At 48.9% G+C, this 23492-nt stretch overlaps 1 protein-coding gene across 1 annotated transcript; it reads left to right on the top strand.

Annotated features, from left to right (window-relative positions):
- The first annotated feature begins 476 nt into the window (after positions 1-476).
- Positions 477-16360, top strand: ROGDI (rogdi atypical leucine zipper). Its single transcript, XM_063414748.1, is given in 13 exon segments — positions 477-516; positions 519-600; positions 602-647; positions 3040-3111; positions 4389-4471; positions 5769-5823; positions 6301-6381; positions 8666-8761; positions 9977-10075; positions 10555-10668; positions 11402-11451; positions 11967-12093; positions 12582-16360. Coding segments are annotated over 13 exon segments (972 nt in total). The 5' UTR covers positions 477-491; the 3' UTR covers positions 12624-16360.
- Positions 16361-23492: the final 7132 nt, after the last annotated feature.

The following is a 23492-nucleotide window of genomic DNA, read 5'->3' as shown; positions in this document are numbered from 1 at the left end:
GGACAGCTGTAGCTGTTCCTGCCCTGAGGCACGAGGATGAAAGTAGATGAGAGTGGGTTTCAAGTGCAGTGAGTTATAGGTGCCCGAGGAAGCAGAGTGCCTTTTGAGCACTATCATTAAAAGCAGCAGATAGGAAGGCGAGAGCTGTGCTTGCAGCAGGAACTGGGGCTGTTGGAAGCTTTCCCTACCCTGGGCATGAAGGATCATTCCCATCTCCCACCCCCAGGGCGTTGGTGTGGTGAAGGTGCTATGCTATCACGTCTCGCTCGCAGTACAGCCGTCGTGAAAGGGAACTCACCCATGTCTCTGCACAGACCTCACTGCCAGGATAAATGTATTTATTTTAAGAAGTGATGTTGCATGTCTTCACTCATTTCTGGATATTTTTACACGCAGCTCTCTTTGATCCTCGCCGATGTGCGCTCGAGGCGGGGGGGCAGGCAGATCGGACCCATCTTGCCGCACCGACGGGCTCGGGGGTGTGCGGGACGATGGCCCCGCCTGACGTCGCGCACGGGGCCCGCCCCTGCGGCCGGCGGAGGGAAGAGCCGCCGCCCAATCAAGCGCCGCTGGGCCGTGGGTAGGGGCGGGGCCAGCGGTGCGGAATGGCGGCGGCGATGGCGAACCAGGGGGAGCGGGCGGTGCTGGTGAGTCGATCGGGCTCTCGGCCGGGCCAGGGCGAGCGGCAGCGGCGTCTCCCTGCGTATGACAGCACTGCTGGGCCCCCCCACAGGCTCGTTTTGTCTGGTCGGGCTCAGGCTCGGAGCCGCGGAATGGCGGCAAGGCCGTCCCATGCGCCCAGGTCCGGGCCGAGCGCTGTGCGGCGGCTGCCTGGGCCCAGCCCTAGAGCAGCTGGCCTTACTGCAGGCGCTGCCCAAATTCTGGCCGTGCTGTCGGGCCAGGCTTTCGGCCACCCCGTCGCCGCGTGGCTTGGAGGCCGCGGCCTCGCCCCGCCTCGCCCACCAGCGGCGCTGGGGTCTCTATGCCACCGGCACCGCTCCTCCCATGGGCGGCGTGGGGTAGCAAGGCTGGGGCCGCCCTGCTCCGGCGCACCGTGAATGTGTGCCGTTTGGCCTTGGTGTCCTGCTGAACCGCCCCCCACACGGCGAGTGCCCCAGCCGCCCTAGTGACCTGGTAGCAGTTGGGACGGCGCAGAGCAGTCGTCACTGCGGCCTCCCCGAGACAGGATCTCCGAGGAATGAAATCTCCGATCTGGAGACGGGATAAAGAAATCCATCGGTCTGGGTGAAAAGCCACACAGGATAACGGGTTTTTCTAACGTCATATGGTTTAGAAGAGTATGACCAGCATTGCCCAGAAATACAACTGTGCAGTGCAGAGATGTGCACGAACTTGACTTAGTCTATAGTTAATGGACAGGGGAAGGGAGACTTCTTGCAGTGACTAAAGGGAAGAAAGACATTTTGGGTAGAAACACCTTCATGGTGCTAGTGGGTGTTGGAGATACTAAAGGCATCTGCTGCACCCATGGGATCACTGTTCCTTTGGGAACCTGGAGGAGGGCAAGCATTACAGAGTGAGTTGTAGATCCATCTTCTCTGTGGTGATCACTGACAGGATCTGAGGGAACAGGATGGGGCTCTGTCAGGGGAGGTTTAGGCTGGATATTTGGAAAAGTTTCTTCACCCAGAGGGTGGTCAGACACTGGAATAGGCTCCCTAGAGCAGTAGCCACAGCATCCTGCCTGACAAATTTCAGGGACAGTTTTGACAACACTCTCAAGTGCATGGTAGAATTCTTGGAGCTGTCCTATGCAGAGCCCACAGTTGGGCTTCATGATCCTTGTGAGTTCCTTCCAGTTAAGAACACTGTATGATCAGAATAATTCCCAGAAATGCAAAACAGGATTAAAGGGTCAAAGTCAGTGGTCCTGCACCCAAACTGCTTTGAAGGATAACAGGGAATCTTACCAAGCTTTGTAGTGGGTGGCTGCCTTGGTTTAATGTTTGCTGAAACAAACCTTATTTTGTCCTACTGGTTGTTGGGATAACTCTTGCATAAGGTGATGACACGTCAGTGGGGGTGTGTGTTCCTCATGGTGAACAGGAACCATCTAGCAAAAAACGTGCAAGTTTGAAGTTCTGAGTTGACCACACCTTGCCTGTTTTTCTGTGGGCAACCTGTTCCGAACTCTCCCCATGGAAAACTTTTGTTACAGGATGGCAAGTGGCAATCTTTTCTTTGTCCCGTACTTGCTTCTGTTCCCCACTTCTTTGATGACCTGAATGGGGAGTCATGGGTTTAACAGGAACATTAGATGTGCTTTGAGTGTCTGCTTTATACCAGCGTCTCTGTGGCAGCAGCTGATGGAGGCCCAAGGCAATGAGTCATCAGATCCAGACTTGTTCCCTACTGAATTTGCCCCAATGATGGAAGTGCCCAGCTGGTATCACCCCCCACCACCCCTTTTTCAGTTTAACTTGTTTCAGTTTTAGACTACTATTGCTTGGGGAAATGCTGGAGATGGGGCAGGGGATGCTCATTTTAGTTTTTATCTTTGTTTCTCACCACCTAATTAGCAAGAAATTGTCTGCAAGTTGATTCTGGTTTGCCTGTGCCAAGAGTTGGTAATGGATCTCCCTTGCTTTACCTTGGCCCATGATCTTATTTCCTCCCCTGACCCATTGAGGAAGGGGCAGTGTAGAAGGCTGGGTACGTGTTTGGCAGCCAGGTGAGTCTATCCCAATACCTTAAAAGGATGCACCAGTGTTTGAAACAGTAGCATTTTTACTCTGCTCTGAAAGTTGTATTCAATTCTAGTTTTTTTGGTACAGTAATTTTTGTGAATGTTGCTTTCTTAAACAAAGGGCAAGAATGAGGACAGTTCATTGGACTGGGGTGGAGATGTGGAGGCTGAGATGTTTCAATAAATCAGGAAGAAATCTTTTGTTCTCTTTTATTTAAACAGCATGGAAACAGCAGTACACTTAGAGCTTAAATAATTTTCACATGTGTCTGAGAGGTTTGCTTCCAGTGTTTGATGTCTAATGATTCCACTGCTTTCTTCCCATAATATAGGAAGAAGAATTTAAATGGCTTTTACAAGAAGAGGTCCATGCTGTTTTGAGACAGCTGCAGGATATTTTGAAGGTGAGGTTAATTTTGCCTGAGTGTTGTGTTGTGGCTTTATTTGACCTTCTGTGTAAGGAATGGTAATCGGTTTCCCCTACAGGAAAAAATTATTAGTAGAGGCTGTACAGAAAGGTCATCCATGCATATCCAGTTCTGTCCCTAGTGCTTGCTTGGCCTCTGCTCTTGAGGACTCCCAGTAACAGTGATTTCCCCAAGATTGCTATGTTCTTGACCCTCTCCTGAGAGCTGCTTTGGGAAGGCACATGTAGGCAGCCAGACCTGTCTGCCAGGCATTTGCCTGAGATATGAATATATTCTGGAACAGAGAATCTGGATCTGCCTGTAATTCTGACATGTGCTGATGGAAGTAAGCAACATGGCCTTTAGCTAACAGCTGCTACTTGTGCAGGAGTTACTAGCATGCACTCTCCTTGTTCAAAATCATCCTTTCCTCAGCATTCTCACTCCTCTGCTGGTACCTGCCCCTTTCAGAGGCCTGATGTGTTCAGCTGAACCAGATGGGCAGCACTTTCCTCACCTTTCTCCACCCTGAGCAAGCACTGTAGGGTTGACTCTTTCCAGGCAGCCAGTGGGGAACTGGCCAAAGAATGCACAGTGGCACCAAGAATGCACAGTGTGTCTGCTGGGTTGATGTTCAACAGGCCCAGTCCCTTCACACTCTCTGGTTTTGGGAGGTTATGGAGTGATGGAAGGGGAGGGCCAAAAATGTGGAGGTGAGGGGCAAATGCTAGAGCAGATATGAGTGCCATAGTGCTGACTCAGAACCCCAGGATTGGCGTCGGTAGCAGATGACAATAGACTGCAATACCTGTATATGTAGTACCTGTTCTGAAGAAATTATTATAGTTCTGAGTGTGTAAAGGGGAGTCACCAACCACTATAATCAGATGGAAGGCTGGGGAGGGCTGGTTTTCACTCCAGACTTGCTTCATGTGTAAAGACCAGCTGTGATAAGGGGCAGCACCATGGTGTGTGAGGGTGTGTAGAGCTGAGCGAGTGCTGTTCCTTCTGTGGGCAGGTTGGGGATCCTGCTGGCACTGCCCAGCTCCAAGGTGTGCCTTTCACTATGGGTGGCATGCGCTGAGTCTTCTGGACTTTGCTAGTCCTGCAGTAGGATGAAATGCAAGTGCTCTGCTTGGTGGACTTCAGGAGGCTGGCAGAGGTGACTGCTACATATTCAGCCAGTTGGTGGTCCACATTATCTTTGTTCCTGGCTCATGGTTTGCTGGACCCAGGAAGAAGCTCCAGCACTCACTGTGTACTTTCTTGGGCAGGAGGCCTCCCACCGTTTTGCCTTGCCCACCAGTGGCTCTGGAGGAGCTTTCAAGCAGGAGAACTTTGTACTAAGCACATCGAGGTAAGTGGTGGTGTTTAGCGGGTCACTTCCCTCTGCAGCAAAGGGTGCAGATCCTGGAGGATCAGTGGTGAAGGGCTTTGCAGAAGCCTTAGAGTAATGGGTTTTCTTTATTAGGAGATTTTGCCTTAAGGAAAACAAACTAACTCTTGTGGCAGTTGAAGGTAACAGTCTGTAGCTGGGCTCCAGGGCTACCTGAGCCAGCCTTGTGCCATTTCCTGCTGATTCCTATAATGTAGTCACTGATTGCTGACCACATGCTTGTGTGTTGCCTCAGTGCTGCAGGCAGTTTTGCCAGAGGGCATTTTTCTGATTATGACACAGGGAGCTGAAGTTACAAGACCTGAATTCTGCTCTTGGCTCAGTTTCTGACCCTGACTATGGAGAAATCTTAACCTTTGTTCTAATCTCCTTAAAACAGCAATAGTAAATCTCCTTCACATAAAGCAAACTGAGTCTTGTGCAAAAGCTGTAAGTATGCAGTTCTTCTGAAAATGATATCCATTTTTTGATCCTCAGTGTGGCCCTTGGTCTCAATAGATGCTCTGGCAGAGTTCACAAGCTTGTCACAAAGCAGTTAACCTTAGTCACTAGGAATGTCAGCATTGAAAGGAACCACGCAGTAATTCTGTACTAAGTTTGAGGGTTGTCTTCTTCAGATCTTAATTTAGTTTTCATTTGTTGTAAGGTGGATCTTGTAGTATTGACCTTAAGAGTCTCTAATATAGTAAAATGTAAGGTATGGCCCAACCAGGTGCTTCAGTCTTCTCCTCACATTGTTCATTGTAGATATGGGTCATCTTGAAGGACCTTTGAAGGAGTTTGGGGTGCGGGGTTTTTATTTATTTAAGATTGTGGGGTTTTACTTTTTTAGGGTCTTTTTTCTTGGAATGGGTTGTGGTTTATAGCATTCAACTCCTTTAGGAATCATCTAACACTCTAATGTCAGTAATTAATTTATTGTCTTGTGCTTGTGCCTGCTAGAGCTGTTTGTAACAGCAACCAAATTGTTGGCAGGTGATAAATGGAATAAGAATGGGATCAGAAATTAAGTTAATGTTTTAGGCAGAGCAGTTAGGGTAAGGTGGCCCATAAAGAATATTACTGGAGTTTACCACAGGCCAAGAACTGGTGACTTGAAAGTGTGCATGGTGTTCAGCTAGCGGGCAGGAGTAGTGTTCAGATGTTGGGCATGAGGAGCCTGTGCTGGCTACACAGGAGGTGTAGGGGAGGTGTTAGGCTGGCAGTTGATAGGTGCCTCTTGTGACATGTGTTGCCTAGATGTTTCTTCTCATTCCAGCACAGACCAGGTGAAAGGTGTGATGACGCTGCAGGGAGATGCACTGTGTCAAGCTGTGAGTACTTGCCATGCTTCTTGTTTTGTATTGCAGGGAGAGAGGTCACCCTGGTTATGTGTTACTAGTGATCAGTGTTCTTTGTCAGTTCTGCCTAATTGGCCTAGATGTTTCAGCAGCCATTAGAATTTGTCAAGATCTAGTATCTGATGTCCCCTTCTACCACCACTGTGTGGTGGTGAGTGCTGTAGTCAACTTCCATGAGGATTCCTTGCATTTACCACCTTTGTTGTGTAATAACAAGTTTCTTTGAGGACCTTCTGGGCTGAGGTCATGTGTCCTGCCTGGATCCTGATTCACTCAATGCCTTTCAACCTATTCTTTGTATTAATATCATCCTGTGGAAGCACTGAGGTTCTGGCTGTGCCAGGACTACAGTTTGTCAGGATGGTCTGGAAGGAGGGAATGTGACTGCCAGCCCCCATCTTCTGCATACAGGCATTTTCTTGCTGTCATGTGTTTGTTTCTTTTTTCAAGGATGTTAATCTGAAAATGTCCAGAAACAATCAGCTCCTGCATTTTGCATTCCGGGAAGACAAGCAGTGGAAGCTGCAGCAGGTACCTAGATGGCTCTAAATGTCCACCCGTCCATAGCCTCAGTGCTCTCTGAGCAGTAACTTTAGTCTTTCAAGAGATACTGTTCTGTCCATTCCACATGAGCTACAGTGGTATAAGCTAAGACAGGAAGCAGGTGCAATTAAATCTGTTAAATTCAGTTGGGATGGCTGGGCAGGCTCATTCCAGACACACCAGTTGATCTGAAGACTGTCTGCATAGCAGTCATGGTCATTTAAAGGAGTACCTGAGGTGCCTGTGCAGGACAGTGCCATGTCACCCTGGGCTAGCAGGGCAAAGAGCAGCTTCAGGGGCTTTGAGTAGGTTGCCCTCATTCTCTTACAGATGCATTTGTTTACACTGAGAACAGATTATTGTGTTCCAGTAGCATGTCTGAGTTCCCTCAGGTAAGGAGTTAAAAGAATGAAGCCATCCAGGCCCAGAATCTCTTTCCCATCATTTTTCTGGGACGTGATTTCAGGACCTGACCTAGTATCTGAAGACATGGTTTTCCTCAATTACTTTGTCACAGCTGAGTAAGTTGGAGGAAAATTGATTCAATGCATTTCTTTGTGCCATAGCTCAGGTTTTTATAGGTGATGAATACATTTGGCATTGAGTGCAGTTCCCAATATCTGCTTTAGCAGTGAAAGCTTTACCTAGTAACTTTGTAGAAATCTAGAAAATTGTGTACTTGGGATGTTAATACCAAACTTGATTGATTTGCTTATGCCTTGCAACAAAACAAGGAAGTTTTTGTGGCAACGCTCAGCAGTGCCTTCTCTTTTGTGGCTGTTTTGTACTGCTGCCTGGTTGATAGACTTTTACCAGCTTTTGTGGAAAACAACTTCCTTTATTTACTGGCATTATGTGTTCTAACATTTTTCAGATATGGAGTGTGAGTGCTTAAAGGATTGAGCGCAGAAGCATTTAAAGTGGTTATATGGTGATGTTTGGCCTGTCTGAATTAAAAACTAGCATCTCAAAAGTGTTTTCTCTTCATGAGTGATGTCAATTGGAGTTTTGTTTCTCTGTACAAAGTGAAGTAATGGGTAAGAAGTTGTAGCGTAGGAACGTTTTTGAGGGACACAAGTGCAGGCACATAAATTTTGAGGAAGATGATTAGCAAACAAAGCAAAATCAAGGGGGAATATGAATGAAGCAAATAATAACAGTAGGGTTGGCATTGCTTGGTTGGGTAGTGCTGCCAGGAGGAGTTTGCCTTGTTCAGAAGCCTCTGTGAGATGTAAAGGCTGGAGGTGGTGATGCTTGGAGATGCCCAAGTACCTGCAGTCTCTCTGCAGTCTGACAGTGGACTGATAAGTCTATCATTGTCACTCTTTTCTCTGTGGCCTCCAGTGCAAAAGCCTTCTAAGAGCAGGGCTGTTCTGTGTTCCCCAAGCTCTGCATTAAAAGGAACCAGAGCCAGGTCTGTGCCAGGGTTGCTTCTACAAGCATGTAGAGATGGCAGCTGTGACTTCTGAAGGACATTGTAAATATATCAAACTTCAAATACCCCAAGCTGTGTTGCCCGTCTCCCAACAGAAATTTCTCGTACAAGCTTCTCTGCTTAGCTGTTCCATTTGCACCCTCTAATTTAATTCTTGGGCTTGTTTTTCAATTTTCATGCTGCTGTCTGAAACTGTACACAAGTCAGCTTCTCCCAGGGCCATTGTCTTCCTCTGGTTTGTCCTTGCTCCCATGAAAGCAAGGACACACCTATCAACCTTGCTTTTATAACTGTGTTCCTCTGGCTTGAGAGGAACTCAATCCAGCTGTGTCCTGAGTCTGGTCCGGTCTCGCACAATGGCGCAACTTCTCGATGCTGGAGATCACTCTCAACCCAAACAGTTTCACTTTAGAAGGACTCTGGGATACTGACAGAGTCACTGTATTAGAAATCAGTGCTTGCTGCTCATTGATGCTATTTGTTGTAGCTCTGATAGGATGAAATCATTGTTCATGATGCTAGAGCTGACTGCTGTGTATGCCATTAGCAGTGAGAATTCCTGCCAAGCAGTTGTGGCCAGAGCTCTCCCAGGATGAGAGTGCCTGATCACTTCAGGACAGGAGGAATATCTGTACTGACAATCCAGGTTGTAGCTGTCAGACTGTTCTGCATCTACAGTCCATGAGTGGAGAACCCAGTAATGCTTCTGGGAAGCAGTGGTAGGCTTGTGTTAGATAGTATTCTTAAGGTCAGTGAGATAATTGGGGAAACCTTTACTTCCCAGCATGTGTTACTACAGAGTGTTTCTTTCATGGGGCTGCATTTTTACCTTTTCAGATCCAGGATGCTAGAAACCATGTGAATCAAGCCATTTACCTGCTTATGAATAGAGATGTGAACTACCAGTTCAAAACAGGCTTGGAGGTGCTCAAGGTGAGGAGAAAGCCTCTGCTGCTTGGGTAGGAACATGCATTTTTCTTTCCTCAATTTGTTGTTTTTAACACAGTTCATGCACATTACTGTCTGAGTCTCTTCATGGAAACAGACTTCATAGCTGTACCCATGTCAAGAAGTGTCCATGTAATCTCTTATTTTATATGAATTTGTACTAGTTTAGCATTAGTAACAGGGCTGTACATCCTGGTGAACAGTAATCTGAGCAGTCATGCCCTGTTACACACCAGTTATGATCTGGGAGGATATTCCTTGATCTTCTGTGGATAATGTTGTTACATAACTTACTGTCTTTGTTGATCAGTGCTGCTGGTGAGAGTGGCAGCGAGGCAGCCATCAGTAAACAGAAGATGACAGTACTTGTGATTTACTGACAATCTGAAAGTGACTTCTTTCTTGCCAGTAGCAAGTACAGAACAGTTGCTGCATGGCAGTGAAGCCCAACCTTCTGCTTGGAAATACTCTCTGAAGGCACCAGAATTTCAGCTTGCTCATTAGAATCCATCACAACATCAAACATGAGAAAACTAAACCTTTTTAGTTTTCATATGGGCAAGGGCTGCTCATGAGAAGAAGCTAGGTAATAAAACTATTTCCTTTTAATTTCAAGTGGAAGCAAGGGGAGATGTTAATCATAATACAAAGTGCCTTCATCTTAGCAGTCATGAGCTCTATAACAGACATGTTGCTTCCCCCTTTTTTTCTGGAAAATGAAGTCTGCCTGAATAGAGTCTTTGAACTGTGGATTCTGGAAGGATTGACCTCACAATGAACAGGGCGAGCCCATGCAGGAGTTGTACCTGTGGTGTGGGAGTGGGGAGACTGCAAATACAGCTTGTTTTTTCTTTAATACCAGTTCTTCTGAAGAGCTGATGAAGAGTTTGTTGATGCCTCTGTGGCATCAGTAATTGATCTTAGGTTGGCTTGGTATCCTTGTCATGAATAGCTGTTCTCTCATCAGTCACTAGTGTTGAACATTCCTGACCTATCTCATAAGTCTCTGATGGTGGTAACAATTGAATTGCATTTATGTGGGAGCCACCCCTTCCCAGTAAGTTTCTGAATTCCTGGAAGGATGAGGGCTAGTGGTGGTTGTTGTTTTAACACTCGAAGGAGGTTGTAGGATTCTGCAGCACACTGTCCAGAGCTGTCAAAGAATCACACTCACCAGCGGTTCTGTACATTATCTTGTAGCTTATGGATGCTGTGATGTTGCAACTCTCCAGAGCCCGAAATCGGCTAACCACTCCTGCCACTCTGACACTACCAGAAATTGCCTCCAGTGGTCTCACAGTAAGTATGTGGTGGTCTGTGTCTCTGTACAAGTCTGGCAGCATTGCAGCATTTTGGATACTGGGTTAGCATCCTGGTGGAAGTGGGTTTCTGAAGTGTCTCCTGAGGCAGAACTGAAGCAAGTGCAAATTCTGAGTGGTTTTGGCTGCTCTGTATCTTCCCGTGGGAATGCAGATGACTTGGGCATGAGAACTCTGGTTCTCTGAGAGTAAGTTCTGTTCTCTGCTCGAGAGTCTTGTCCAGGGATGATAAGCCCTTGAGAACACTGCTCCATCCTCTCTTGTCACTGTCATGCACATACCATTTGATCAAGGGCAGCAAGAGCAGCAATCATTGTATGCAGTTGCTCAGTTTCTGTTTCTTCCTAATGTCTTTTTTTTGCCATGGGGTAATGCAGTGTGGCTTGGGAAAAGGGAATGATTTCCCAGCATTAGAAATTATGATCCTTTTACTGACAAAGAAACTAATTTTCTTGCCAGAAAATGTTCACCCCTGCGCTGCCTCCAGACATCCTTGTGAATTTCTATATTAACCTGAACAAGCTGTGCCTCACTGTCTACCAGCTCCATGTGCTACAGCCCAGCACAACTAAGGTGATGCCTACTATCTCCTGAGCCTTGTTTAGTTTCCTCTCCTTATGTCCCACTGTGAGGAGAAGATCACACTGCTACCTGCAATGTTATGGACATAAGATAATGCAGAAATAAGTTCAGCTGGTGCTACATGTATGTGTTTAGGTCTGCTGCACACAGAACACTGGTTCTAAATCTAGTTTAGGGCATGGCTGCTTAGCCCACAAGAACATACTAGTGCTCTGGAGTAAGTAATTTTTTATCAAATACTTTAGATATAGTTTGATAATGTAGTGTAATTTTGGAAGGGCATAGTTACATTTATCCAGTTTACATCAGAGTAGCATCTTGGGTTTCCTAATGGTGTTTTGATGGATACTTTTCTGCTTCACATGTTGCATGGGTCAACTTGATGCCCTGTAAAAACAGCATCAAACTCTTTATGAAATGCAGTCCTTACATATGGAAGATTTTCCTAAAAAATCAATTTTTTGTTTTTCTTCTGGATCTTCTCATCTTATTTCTGTAGTGATGAAATTTGTAGCTACATTAAAATCAGCCAATGTGTAGAATTTCTTTCATGGAGGAGCAGGAAGGATTCTTACAAAAGGGATTCCATATTGATGGAGTGTCTAGGCAAATAGAGTGTGGATGTTTCTTGATGTCAGGCTGCTGAAAATGTAAACCTTAAATGTCTTTCTTCTAAGTGGTTTGTTGACCACATCAAAATCCTAATGACCTTTTCCTTCTTTAGAACTTCAAGCCTTCTGGAGGGTCTGTTTTGCACAACCCTGGGGCCATGTTGTAAGTACAGTCACTACAAGGGTAGTGTACCTGGATAACAGGTGTTGGTATGTCTTGAGGGTGAAATCCAAATGGTTGTGGGCAGTTTCCATTGTAGCATCTCTGAAGTGGAGAAGCTGGACTGAGTCACTGGCTGTGCCTGTGAATGCTCTGTTGTGTTTCTTTAATGACTTGGTCCTAAAGGCCAAAATATGTGAATTTCCAGGATTCAGCCCATCTAGACAATGCCATGAGTATATCTAGAGGTGAGAGTTTACAACAAAAATGAATGTTATTGGCATTGCCATCTGCATTCCCTGCCTCTGTGCCTGTCTGGAATGAAGTGAAGTGCCTACCTTCACCCTTTAGCTTAACTATAAATCTGGTCAGAGGTGGACTTGAGTGTTTGCATTCTGTAACTTTGCCAGGTGCTGATTTAAATGTGATAGAAATCATCATGATCTCTCCTATGGTAATGTAGGTCAGTTGATCTATGCTGTTGTGTGTGAAGCTGTGCTCTTTTCCCCTCCCTCCAGTGAGTTTGGCAGCCAGCGATATGAAGTCAGCCATGTCCATAAAGTGGAATGTGTTGTCCCATGGTTAAATGATGCCCTTGTCTTCTTCACAGTTTCACTGCAGCTTTGCCAGCAACTGAAGGACAAGGTAATGGCCTTGAAAAAGGGCCTTTGTTTTTAACTCTGGATTTAGAGATGACAACAGATCTGATGTGATGTTATTCTGTTCAGTTTGCTGAAAATAAGGGATGAGTCAGTGTTCTGGAGCCAGGTAGCTAGCTGGCACTGCCTAGCAAACAGCCATAGGATAAGTATAGTGGTGTGGCAGATGTCTGCCGAGCTGGTGACTAGATGGAAAAGAGCAAGTAGACACTTCTGTGTTCTCAGTCATGAGGTGGATGAGAGGAAACAAGCAACGTAGATTCCAACAGATCAATGCTCATTTCCAACTCTGCAACTGCCACCTTGATCAAGTAACTTTGTGCTCCTTGAGTGACAGCAGTGGCAAACCTGCCTTTCAGTAGTGTGGTGCTGAAGTGTGTAATGCTGTGAAGCTATGTCCTCCGTCACACATTATGTGCTTTTTTTGTGGTCCAAGGGGTATAGGAACTTACCTGCTTTTGTTCTTCTTTCCAGATCTCCGTTTTCTCCAGTTACTGGAACTACAGGCCATATTGATTCTCTGTGGAATGGTCTAAGCCTTTACAGTTCTTCCAGTGTCTGTCTCTGTTCTCTCATGCCAGCTGAGTCCAGGTCAGCCTGAGGAGTACTGTGGTTCACTGCCAGGTGCCCTGCACAGGGCAGGGTCAGTGTACCCAGAGACACAGCTTTAGTAGCCTTGTCTGAGATTACTGCATAAACAGGGCACCAAGTAGTGCTGGGTGGTTGACAGGAACTTCCATTGGTCCCTCTTGTGCATTGTGTGGCTCACACTTCCCAATCCCCTGATGAGTTACACAGGTCTGTTAAAAGGGATAAATGCTTTGGATCATCCTCACTAACTAGATCTGTGCATTGTGCTGTAACTAACTCCTTGACTGTGAAGTGGCTAGGAAGGGGGTAACACAGACTAACTTAACACACCTCCTAAAAAGTAGGGCATGTTGCTCCATATAGTGAAATACATTTCTCTTATCTGGTCCAGCTGTGCATGTAACTAACCCTGAGTGACTCCGTCCCCTGCCTGTTCTGCCCATCCCCATGTTACTGATTCTCCTTTGGGGATGTTCTTACTTGCTGCTGTTTGAATTCTTTCCCCCCTCATCCAGCATCAATGTGATAATTATTTTTTCCTAAGCCCTAGCTGGGCCAATTGATCTCTTCCAGGTTTAGTATCTTGTTTCCACTGCCAGCCTTTGGAGTTTCCTTGATGTACCTTGTGCAGTCTTTCATCTAGTCATTAAACACAAAGTGAGTACTGCATTGCTACTATGATTTGCTGCCTATGGATGCTACAATGTGTAACTCATCTCTTTAGCCACTGCTAATTGTGAAATAAAGACCCTCATACCTGCAGTGCTCATGTGGGCTGTGAAAGAATGAGTATCTGAGATTCTGTGCTCTCTCACAGGTGATTGGCTATTTTTAGCTATGCATGCTGGATTGTCTTTTGCTTTACTGGGGAGGACGGTAGTGGAGGCACTACTAGCTGGGCAGCTTTTCAAAGGCTGAGCCTGTTTTTGCATAGCCTTAGCCCAATGTTGTCTGATACTTGAATACTACCTGAAGTAGTTTTCCAAACATGCCTTGACAGTCACATTTGTAAGAGGCTGTAGGCACTCAGACTGGGGTGGGTTGGCTCATAAGTCATTCAGAACATCTCTGGCAGAGTGAGAAGTCTCCAGGTCCCTGTTCAGGATCTTCTCAGGAGGCTACCACTTGCCTACATGGCTCTGTTTCCCTTGGATGTCTTTTACAATCTTCTCATACACCTTTTTGTGAATAGGTGTGTGTAAATGCTCCCAAGTTTCACTTGGTTCTGAATAGCCTCGAGGAACAGTGAAAGGGACAGCTGCTCTGACAGGAAGGATGATGAAGAGCATGGGCAGCCAGCTTCCTCTCTCACATCTGCTGCTCTAGAGCTAGCAGGGGCAGAGGCAATGTGATGGAAGAAGTAAAAATTCCCAGGTATGAGATTCCAATCAGTGCCTAAGATGGGCCTCAAGAGACCTGGTTTTTCTAATGAAAGTTTGGTAAGGGATTGGCCAGGAGAGCTGTTCCAAATATATAGCTGTTGGGGTTAACAAAAAGCCCCACACAGAAGCACTAGTATTGGCAGGAGCATATCATACTGCGGCCCAGTACAGCCAAGCTCCTGTGGCAAGGGAAGGTCAAGAAAGGTAGTGAAAGGGATAGACAGCAGTGCTGGGAAGGGAAAACAGAGACCTTGCTGATTTGACAGGAGAGAAGCAGGGAGAAGAGGAGGGGAAAAGGAGCCGACAGTGTGCACTCCCTGGTGCTCTCAGGGCTGGTTCGAGGGCAGACCTGTCTGAGAGTCCCTCTGCTTTGTGCAGTAAAGGTACCTCATTTGCTCTGCAGGGGCCCAGGGCAGAGCCCCTCAGCTGGTCTGGGAGCTATTTCCTGCCAAGCAGACCTGTGTTCTGCTCACCCTGAGCAGCTCGAACACTACTTTGTCTTGCAGTGGGCATATGTGTTGGATGTTGGGTCTTTCTTCCTTCCTTCCTGCCTTCATTCGTTCCTGCCTGCCGTCTGGCCTTCCTGCTTTCCTGTGTTCTTTCCTGCTGTTCCAGAGGCTCCTCAGACACTGACCAGGATCCCCAGGGAATAGTCAAAGTCCTGAGGCTGCCACAGCTCCAGGAGCCTTTGCACACTGCTCCCAGGGATGCACAGGCTAGGGTTCTTGGGCTGTTCTGTGCAGGGCCAGGGGCTGGACTCGATGATTCTGCTGGGTCTCCGTCACCGCTCAGCCCCTTCTGCAATTCTCACCCTTTGGCTCAGCCTTTGTGTCCCCAGGACACACTGACAGAGTTGATGGGGATGGGACAGGAGCAGGGAAGCCCTAGTGGGCAAGCCCCATCGTTCCCCTCTCTGTGACAGCAGGGTAGTGGCATTCCCAGCTTTCCACTCTCTGTGACACCAGAGTGGTGGCAGCACCAGTGTTCCAAACTCTGTGACACCAGAGTGGTGGCAGCACCAGTGTTCCCATCTCTGTTGTCGGAGTCTAGAACATCCCTCTGGCCATCCTGGAGGGTTTGGAGACCAGACAGGGGGGTCTAGGATCTGTACAAGGGGGTCAACCAGCCTCGCACAGAGCCCAGGAGGACACTGCCTCTGATCCCTGGCCATGGGAGTGAATGCCCACATAGTATGAAGAATCACAAGCTGAGAGAATTCAAAATAAGTAGTAGTTAGTTTATCACAGGGTGTAAATGTAGGATGTTTAGTATATGGGTTTGAAGAGGCAAGATGGAGGAATTGGGGAGTAGTCCTGTCCTCCTTTTCCCCCATTTTCTGCTGAGTTGTATTACAAGGATTGGTTTAGAGTAGAAATGACATATTAACATAGGTAGTAAGTATTGGTAAGATTCTGTAAATAAAAAGTACGCTGTGGACGGTGGTTGGGTCAGAGAAATGGTACAAAAGGTCCGGGACTCTCTGATCTGCCCAGTCTGCCGCGTGTCCTGCTCTGCTGGGGATGTCTTGTAGACCTGAGAAAGAACTAAGATAATGTACCCTGCCAGGGAGGCCTGGCAGAGCTGAGAAAGAATTGAGAGATAATGAAGAATAAACAACTGTTGGGGGTTAGATCTGGTTTTTTTTTCTTCTCACAGAATTTTTTCCCATAAGTTTCCAAGAAGCCTTGATGACTACTTAGTCAGAACAAAAAGGAGTACTTGAGGGATATGGCAGCACGAGGCTACACCTATTGTTTTTGAGTCCCTGGGAGTGTCCCTCAGAGAGGAGAGATGATGAGCTTTGGGAAAGGCAAAAAGACAGATCTGGGGGAGGGGGAGGCACTCTTGCTCTCAGCGCCGAGGACGGTCAGGCTGCCCTCTGCCTCTGTCTCGTCCTGGGAAATCTACAGTCATCTGTTCGTGTATCCGGGAATCCTGAGCTCGCTTTCTCCAGCCTCTCCCCCCACCGCCGCTGCTTCTTCAGAGCTTTGAGGTTCCCCTGCTACTCTGTAGCCCTGCACTGCCCAGCCCTGCCGGGACACCCCTGCTGCTCCAGCTGCCAGCGCAGAGCTCCTCATCTCTTCCACCAGTCCGGGACTTTCCTTCCTTCCAGTTCGGCCTCTCGGAGCCCTGCAGGGGCGCCAAGATGAAACTGCTCTGGGCTTTTGTAAAAGAAAGCCCTCAAGGTTCTTGGTTCTGTTTATTATTGATGCTATAGTTGTTGTTTGTTTGTCGTTTTGTCATATATACTAGTAAAGAACTGTTATTCCTACCCCCATACCTCTGTCTGAAAGCTCCTTTAATTTTTTTTAATTGGAATAATTTGGAGGGAGGGGATTTGAATTCTCCATCTCTAGGGAGGTCCTGCCCCTTCCTAGCAGATACCTGTCTTTCAAACCAAGACAACAACCTTGGAAACATGCACTGGCAGACTCAGCTTGTCGTCCCTGGCTCCGGCGTGAAACCCTTAGGGCTAGGGAAGACTGAAAATCTTATTACCTCGGGGAACAGCAACCCCGAGGAGACTCCCAGGGAACAGCAAGCTTGGGAGAAAACCTTATTACCTCAGGGAACAGCAACCCCGAGGAGAATCTCAGGGAACAGCAACCCTGAGATCTGTGACACCACAGCCATGGAAGCCCCAGCGTTCCCTCCCTGGAGACGGCCCAAGGGAAGCAGCCACAGCTGCGGCTCAGCAGCACAAACGGAGCGGCCCCACTCTGGCCTCGTGGATTCCTCTGCACACAGCTCAGGGAAGGTCCCTTTGGCCACCTCCACAGTGTCACAGGTAAGTGTCAGATATACTTACAGAGTTCTGCCCACAGATGACAGGGAAAGTTAATTTAAAAAAAACCCCCACATCTCACTGAGAAAAAAACAACTTGGCCCCCAGCATAGCTGCTCCCTCCCTCAGTACTTCCACCTGCATACACACAGCACCTGAGACTTCAAGCAATGAGCATTTCTCAGGCACATGTGCAGTAAAAGCAGTTTGAGGACAGCCTTGCAGCAGCATTTTCTCATCCCAGTGGAAAGGGCTCCTTATCAGACAGCTGGAGGGCCCTTGCAAAGGCCAAGGGCCAGGGCCTCAGCCACCCTGGCATGTAAACACTACTCCCAGGCTGCTTCACACACAGCATTCTTCTGGAGGACTGACCAAACTGACAGTCAGCTCTGCCTTCACAATCTTCCATCTTCTAAGGCTGCCTGCCAGAAGAAATTGAGGCTCATTTCCTGTGGCACAATCTCTCCGCACCCAGTGCACAGTGCCGGCAAGCTCTTTGCATGCCAGGGCTTTGCTGCAGCTACAAGGAAATCTCCTGCCTCAGGGACACTTGTCCAGCTCAGCCAGACTCCCCAATGCCCCAGCAGCAGAAAATTGTCACATCTCCGTGGGACAGCTGCTGGCAAACACCGCACCTGGGCACTGCAGGCGCTGGCAGTTTCTTGGATCTGGACTGCTGGCACTGCTAAATGACCAGATCTGGGCACTGCTGCTGCCAGCAAACACCAGATTTCAGGCTGCAGGTGCTGCTCAGGAGTGGATTGGAATTTCCTTCCTTCCTCCCTCCCTTCCTCTCTCCCTCCCTCCATTCCTCCCTCCATTCCTCCCTCCCTCCTTCCATTCGTCCCTCCATCCCTCCCTCCCTCCATTCCTCCCTTCCTGGAACCAGCTGCTCTCACTCTCCCAACATTTCCGACACTTCCCCTCACTCCTCCACACCTTCATCTCCGCCTTCCCAATTCAACTGCAACCACCAACAAGATGCTTCAACGCCTCAAAACTACTAAAACCACCAGCAGCATTCCCAAAATTGCCCCAGGCTCTCCCTCTCTCTAGTGCCACACTCCAAAAGCACAAATCACCCCAGCCCCACCTTAAAACACCCACCACTCACAAAATTCATCCCACCCTGAATGTTCCATCCCCACCCTACACCACCCCACCCTATCCCACCACACCACACCAATGTCTGTGACAATTCCTTGGGGAGCCTGGTCAGTGGCCAAGCCCTGTCTGGGGGAAGCAGCTTTTGCTGATCTGCAGGCCACAGATGCCTTGGCCCAGGGCCAGCTTTTTCCTTGGCTGCTGTCCCTGCTGCCCCAGGACCCAGGTGGGAGCAGCCCCAGTGCCGGCCCTGGGAAGGAGCAGCAGCCCCGGGGAGCTGTCAGCTGCATCTGCTGGGCTGCAGCCAAAAGTGAGGCAGCGGCAGCAGAGCTGTGGGGAAAGGTGCTGCCCCTGGCTCAGGGCCCATCCGGGGCCAGGGAGAGAAAAATCAACTTGCATCTTCTGCTCCACAGCAGGGAGGAACAGCAATTGCTGGCTAAGAGAGACCCTTGGCAAGGGTGTGTAGGGACAGGACAGAGAGAAGAGCATTGCACTGCCCGGGGGCAGGGTGATATGGGCTGTGGGGATGGAATTGTAGCCTGGAAGGGAGGTCAGGCCACAGCAGAGGTTGGCCCAAGAAGCTGTGGCCTCCGCTGAATCTTTGGAAGTGTCCAAGGTACGGTTGGATGGGGATTGCTGCCCAACAGGGATGGGGTGGGATGGGATGGGATGGGATGGGATGGGGTGGGATGGGATGGGATGGGATAGCATTTATTGGGTGGGGTGTAGTGTGGTATGGTGTGGTGTGGTAGGATATGGTGGGGCGGTGTAGGGTGGGGATGGAACATTCAGGGTGGGATGAATTTTGTGAGTGGTGGGTGTTTTGAGGTGGGGCTGGGGTGATTTGTGCTTTTGGAGTGTGGCACTAGAGAGAGAGAGAGCCTGGGGCAATTTTGGGAATGCTGCTGGTGGTTTTAGTAGTTTTGAGGCGTTGAAGCGTCTTGTTGGTGGTTGCAGTTGAATTGGGAAGGCGGAGATGAAGGTGTGAAGGAGTGAGGGGAAGTGTCGGAAATGTTGGGAGAGTGAGAGCAGCTGGTTCCAGGAAGGGAGGAAGGGAGGGAGGGAGGAAGTGAGGAAAGGAATGGAGGGAGGGAGGGAAAGAGGGAGGAAGGAGTTGATATGCCCTCCTGAGCAGCACCTGCAGCCTGAAATCTGGTGTTTAGTGGCAGCGGCACTGGCCAGATCTGGTCATTCACCAGTGCAGCAGTCGCAATCCAGCAAATTGCCAGTTCCCTCAGTGCCCAGGTGCGCTGTTTGCCACCACTCGTACCACCCAGATCCAACAATTTTCTGCTGCTGGGCCATTGGGGAGTTTGACCGAGCTGCAAATGTGTCCCTGAGGCAGCAGATTTCCTTGTGGCTGCAGCGAAGCCTGGGCATGCAGAGACCCTGCCAGGGCTGTGCACTGGGTGTGGAGGGATTGTGCCACTGTTCACTCGCAAAAGCAAAGATTTCTGTTACAGAGCTCTTTCATGGCAACTTGTATCACGCTGAATTGCATTGCATAGAATTTAAGGGCTGGGCAGGGCAGGGCAGGGCAAAGTAGAACAGGGCTGGGCATGTCAGGGTATGTCAGGGTATGTCAGGTTATGTCAGGGCAGGGCAGAGCAGGGCAAGGCAGGGCAAGGCAGGGCAGGGCAGGGCAGGGCAGGGCAAGGCAGGGCAGGTCAGGGCAGGGCAGGGGAGGGGAGGGGAGGCAAAGGGAGGGGAGGGGAGGGGAGGGGAGGGGAGGGGAGGGGAGGGGAGGGGAGGGGAGGGGAGGGGAGGGGAGGGGAGGGGAGGGGAAAGGATGGGGAGGGGAGGGGAGGGGAGGGCAGGGGAGGGGAGGGGAGGGGAGGGGAGGGGAGGGGAGGGGAGGGGAGGGCAGGGCAGGGCAGGGCAGGGCAGAGCAGGGCACGGAAGGGCAAGGCAGGGAAGGGAAGGGAAGTGAAGGGCAGGGAAGGGCAAGCATTGGATTGGATTGCATTGGATTGCAATGGATTGCATTGGATTACATTGGATTGCATTGGATTGCATTGGATTTAATTTCACTGCATTCCATTACATTTCATTTAAGGGCAGGGGAGGGCAGGGTAGGGAAGGTCACGGCAGGGAAGGGAAGGGCAGGAAAAGGAAAGCATTGGATTGGATTGCATTGGATTGCATTGGATTGCATTGGATTACATTGGATTTCATTTCACTGCATTGCATTGCATTTCATTGAAGGGCAGGGGAGTGCAGGGCAGGGCAGAGCAGGGAAGGGAAGGGCAGGGAAGGGCAAGCATTGGATTGGATTGCATTGGATTGCATTGGATTGCTTTGGATTGCATTGGATTGCATTGGATTGCAATGGATTACATTGGACTTCATTGGATTGCATTGGATTGCATTAGACTGCATTTCAGTGCCTTGCATTGCATTTCATTGAAGGGCAGGGGAGGGCAGGGGAGGGCAGGGAAGGGAAGGAAATGGCAGGGAAGGGCAAGCACTGGATTGGATTGCATTGGATTGCATTGGATTGCATTGCATTGGAATGCATTAGATTGCATTAGATTGCAATATATTGCTTTGGATTGCATTGCACTGCATTGCATTGCATTGCATTTGAGGGCATGGCAGGGCAGGGCAGGGCAGGGCAGGGCAGGGCTGGGCTGGGCATGTCAGGGCATGTCAGGGCATGTCAGGGCAGGGCAAGGCAAGGCAGGGCAGGGCAGGTCAGGGAAAAGAAGGGCAGGGAAGGGAAAGGAAGGGCAGGGAAGGGCAAGCATTGGATTGCATTGGATTGCATTGGATTGCATTGGATTGCATTGGATTGCCTTGGATTGCATTAGATTGCATTGGATTGCATTGGATTGAATTTCACTGCATTGCATTGCATTTCATTGAAGGGCAGGGGAGGGCAGGGCAGGGCAGGGCAAGGAAGGGAAGTGCAGGGAAGGGCAAGCATTGGATTGGATTGCATCGGATTGCATTGGATTGCATTGAATTGCTTTGCATTTGAAGGCATTAAATTGCATTAGATTGCAATGTATTGTATTGGATTGCATTGCACTGCATTGCATTGCATTGAATTTGAGTGCTAGGCGGGTCAGGGCAGGGATGGGCAGGGCTGTGCTGGGCATGACAGGGCATGTCAGGGCATTTCAGGGCAGGGCAAGGCAAGGCAGGGTAGGGCAGGGCAAGGAAGGGCAAGGCAGGGAAGGGAAGGGAAGGGCAGGGAAGGGCAAGCATTTGATTGGATTGCATTGGATTGCATTGGATTGCATTGGATTGCATTGGATTGCATTGGATTGCATTGGAATGCATTGGATTGAATTTCACTGCATTGGATTACATTTCATTTAACGGCAGGGCAGGGCAAGGCAGGGCAGGGCAGGGCAGGGCAGGGAATGGAAGAGCAGGAAAGGGCAAGCATTGGATTGGATTGCATTGTATTGCATTGGATTGCATTGGATTGCATTGTATTGCATTGCATTGGATTTCATTGGATTGCATTGGATTGCATTGGATTGCTTTGGATTGCATTTCACTGCATTGCGTTGCATTTTTTTGAAGGGCAGGGGAGGGCAGGGCATGACAGGGCAGGGCAGGGAAGGGAAGGGCAGGGAAGGGCAAGCATTGGATTGGATTGCATTGGATTGCATTGGATTGCATTGCATTGGAATGCATTAGATTGCATTAGATTGCAATGTATTGCATTGGATTGCATTGCACTGCATTGCATTGCATTTTAGGGCAGGGCAGGGCAGAGCAGGACAGGGCATGGCAGGGCATGGCAGGGCTGGGCTGGGCATGTAAGGGCACATCAGGGCAGGGCAAGGGAAGGCAGGGCAAGGCAGGGCAGGGAAAGGAAGGGCGGGAAGGGAAGGGCAGGGAAGGGCAAGCATTGGATTGCATTGGATTGCATTGGATTGAATTTCACTGCATTGCATTGCATTTCATTGAAGGGCAGGGGAGGGCAGGGCATGGCAGGGCAGGGAAGGGAAGGGCAGCAAAGGGAAAGCATTGGATTGGATTGCATTGGATTGCATTGGATTGCATTGGATAGCATTGGATTGCATTGGATTGAATTTCACTGCATTGCATTGCATTGCATTGGATTGCATGGGTTGGCATTGGATTGCATTGGATTGCATTGGATTGCATTGGATTGCATTGGATTGCATTGGATTGCATTGGATTGAATTTCACTCCATTGCATTGCATTTCATTGAAGGGCAGGGGAGGGGAGGGCAGGGCAGGGCAGGGCAGGGATAGGACGGGAAGTGCAGGGAAGGGCAAGCATTGGATTGGATTGCATTGGATTGCATTGGATTGCATTGGATTGCTTTGCATTGGAAGGCATTAGATTGCAATGTATTGTATTGGATTGCTGTGCACTGCATTGCATTGCATTGAATTTGAGGCTAGGGCAGGGTAGGGCAGGGCAGGGCTCAGCTGGGCATGTCAGGGCATGTCAGGGCATTGCAGGGCAGGGCAGGGCAAGGCAGGGTAGGGAAGGGCAGGGAAGGGCAAGGCAGGGAAAGGAAGGGAAGAGCAGGGAAGGGCAAGCATTGGATTGGATTGCATTGGATTGCATTGGATTGCTTTGGATTGCATTGGATTTCCTTGGATTGCATTGGATTGCCTTGGATTGCATTGGATTGCATTGGATTGCATTGGATTGAATTTAACTGCATTCCATTACATTTCATTTAAGGGCAGGGGAGGGCAGGGCAGGGCAGGGAATGGAAGGGCAGGAAAGGGCAAGCATTGGATTGGATTGCATTGGATTGCATTGGATTTCATTAGATTGCATTGAATTGCATTGGATTGCATTGGATTTCATTGGATTGCATTGCATTGCATTGGATTGCATTGGATTGCAGTGGACTGCAGTGGATTGCATTGGATTGCATTTCACTGCATTGCATTGCATTTCGTTGAAGGGCAGGGGAGGGCAGGGCAGGGAAGGGCAGTGAAGAAAAGGGCAGGGCAGGGCAAGAATTGGACTTGATTGCATTGGATTGCACTGGATTGAATTGCATTGGATTGCACTGGATTGAATTGCATTGTATTGCATTGGATTTCATTGGATTTCATTGGATTGCATTGCATTGCATTGCATTGGATTGAATTGGATTTCATTGGATTGCATTGGATTGCATTGGATTGCATTAGATCTCATTGGATTGCATTGGATTGCATTTCACTGCATTGCATTGGATTTCATTGAAGGGCAGGGGAGGGCAGGGCAGGGCAGGGCAGGGCAGGGCAGGGAAGGGAAGGGCAGGGAAGGGCAAGCATTGCATTGGATTGCATTGGATTGCATTGGATTGCATTGGATTACATTGGATTTCATTGGATTGCATTGCATTGGAATGCATTAGATTGCATTAGATTGCAATGTATTGCATTGGATTGCATTGCACTGCATTGCATTGCATTGCATTTGAGGGCAGGGCAGGGCAGAGCAGGGAATGGCAGGGCAGGGCTGGGCAGGGCAAGGCTGGGCTGGGAATGTAAGGGCATGTCAGGGCATGTCAGGGCATGTCAGGGCAAAGC

This window comes from Prinia subflava, chromosome 17 (genome assembly GCF_021018805.1).
Source record: "Prinia subflava isolate CZ2003 ecotype Zambia chromosome 17, Cam_Psub_1.2, whole genome shotgun sequence".
Taxonomy (NCBI): Eukaryota; Metazoa; Chordata; class Aves; order Passeriformes; family Cisticolidae; genus Prinia; species Prinia subflava.
This window is presented reverse-complemented; position numbering and strand designations above follow the sequence as displayed.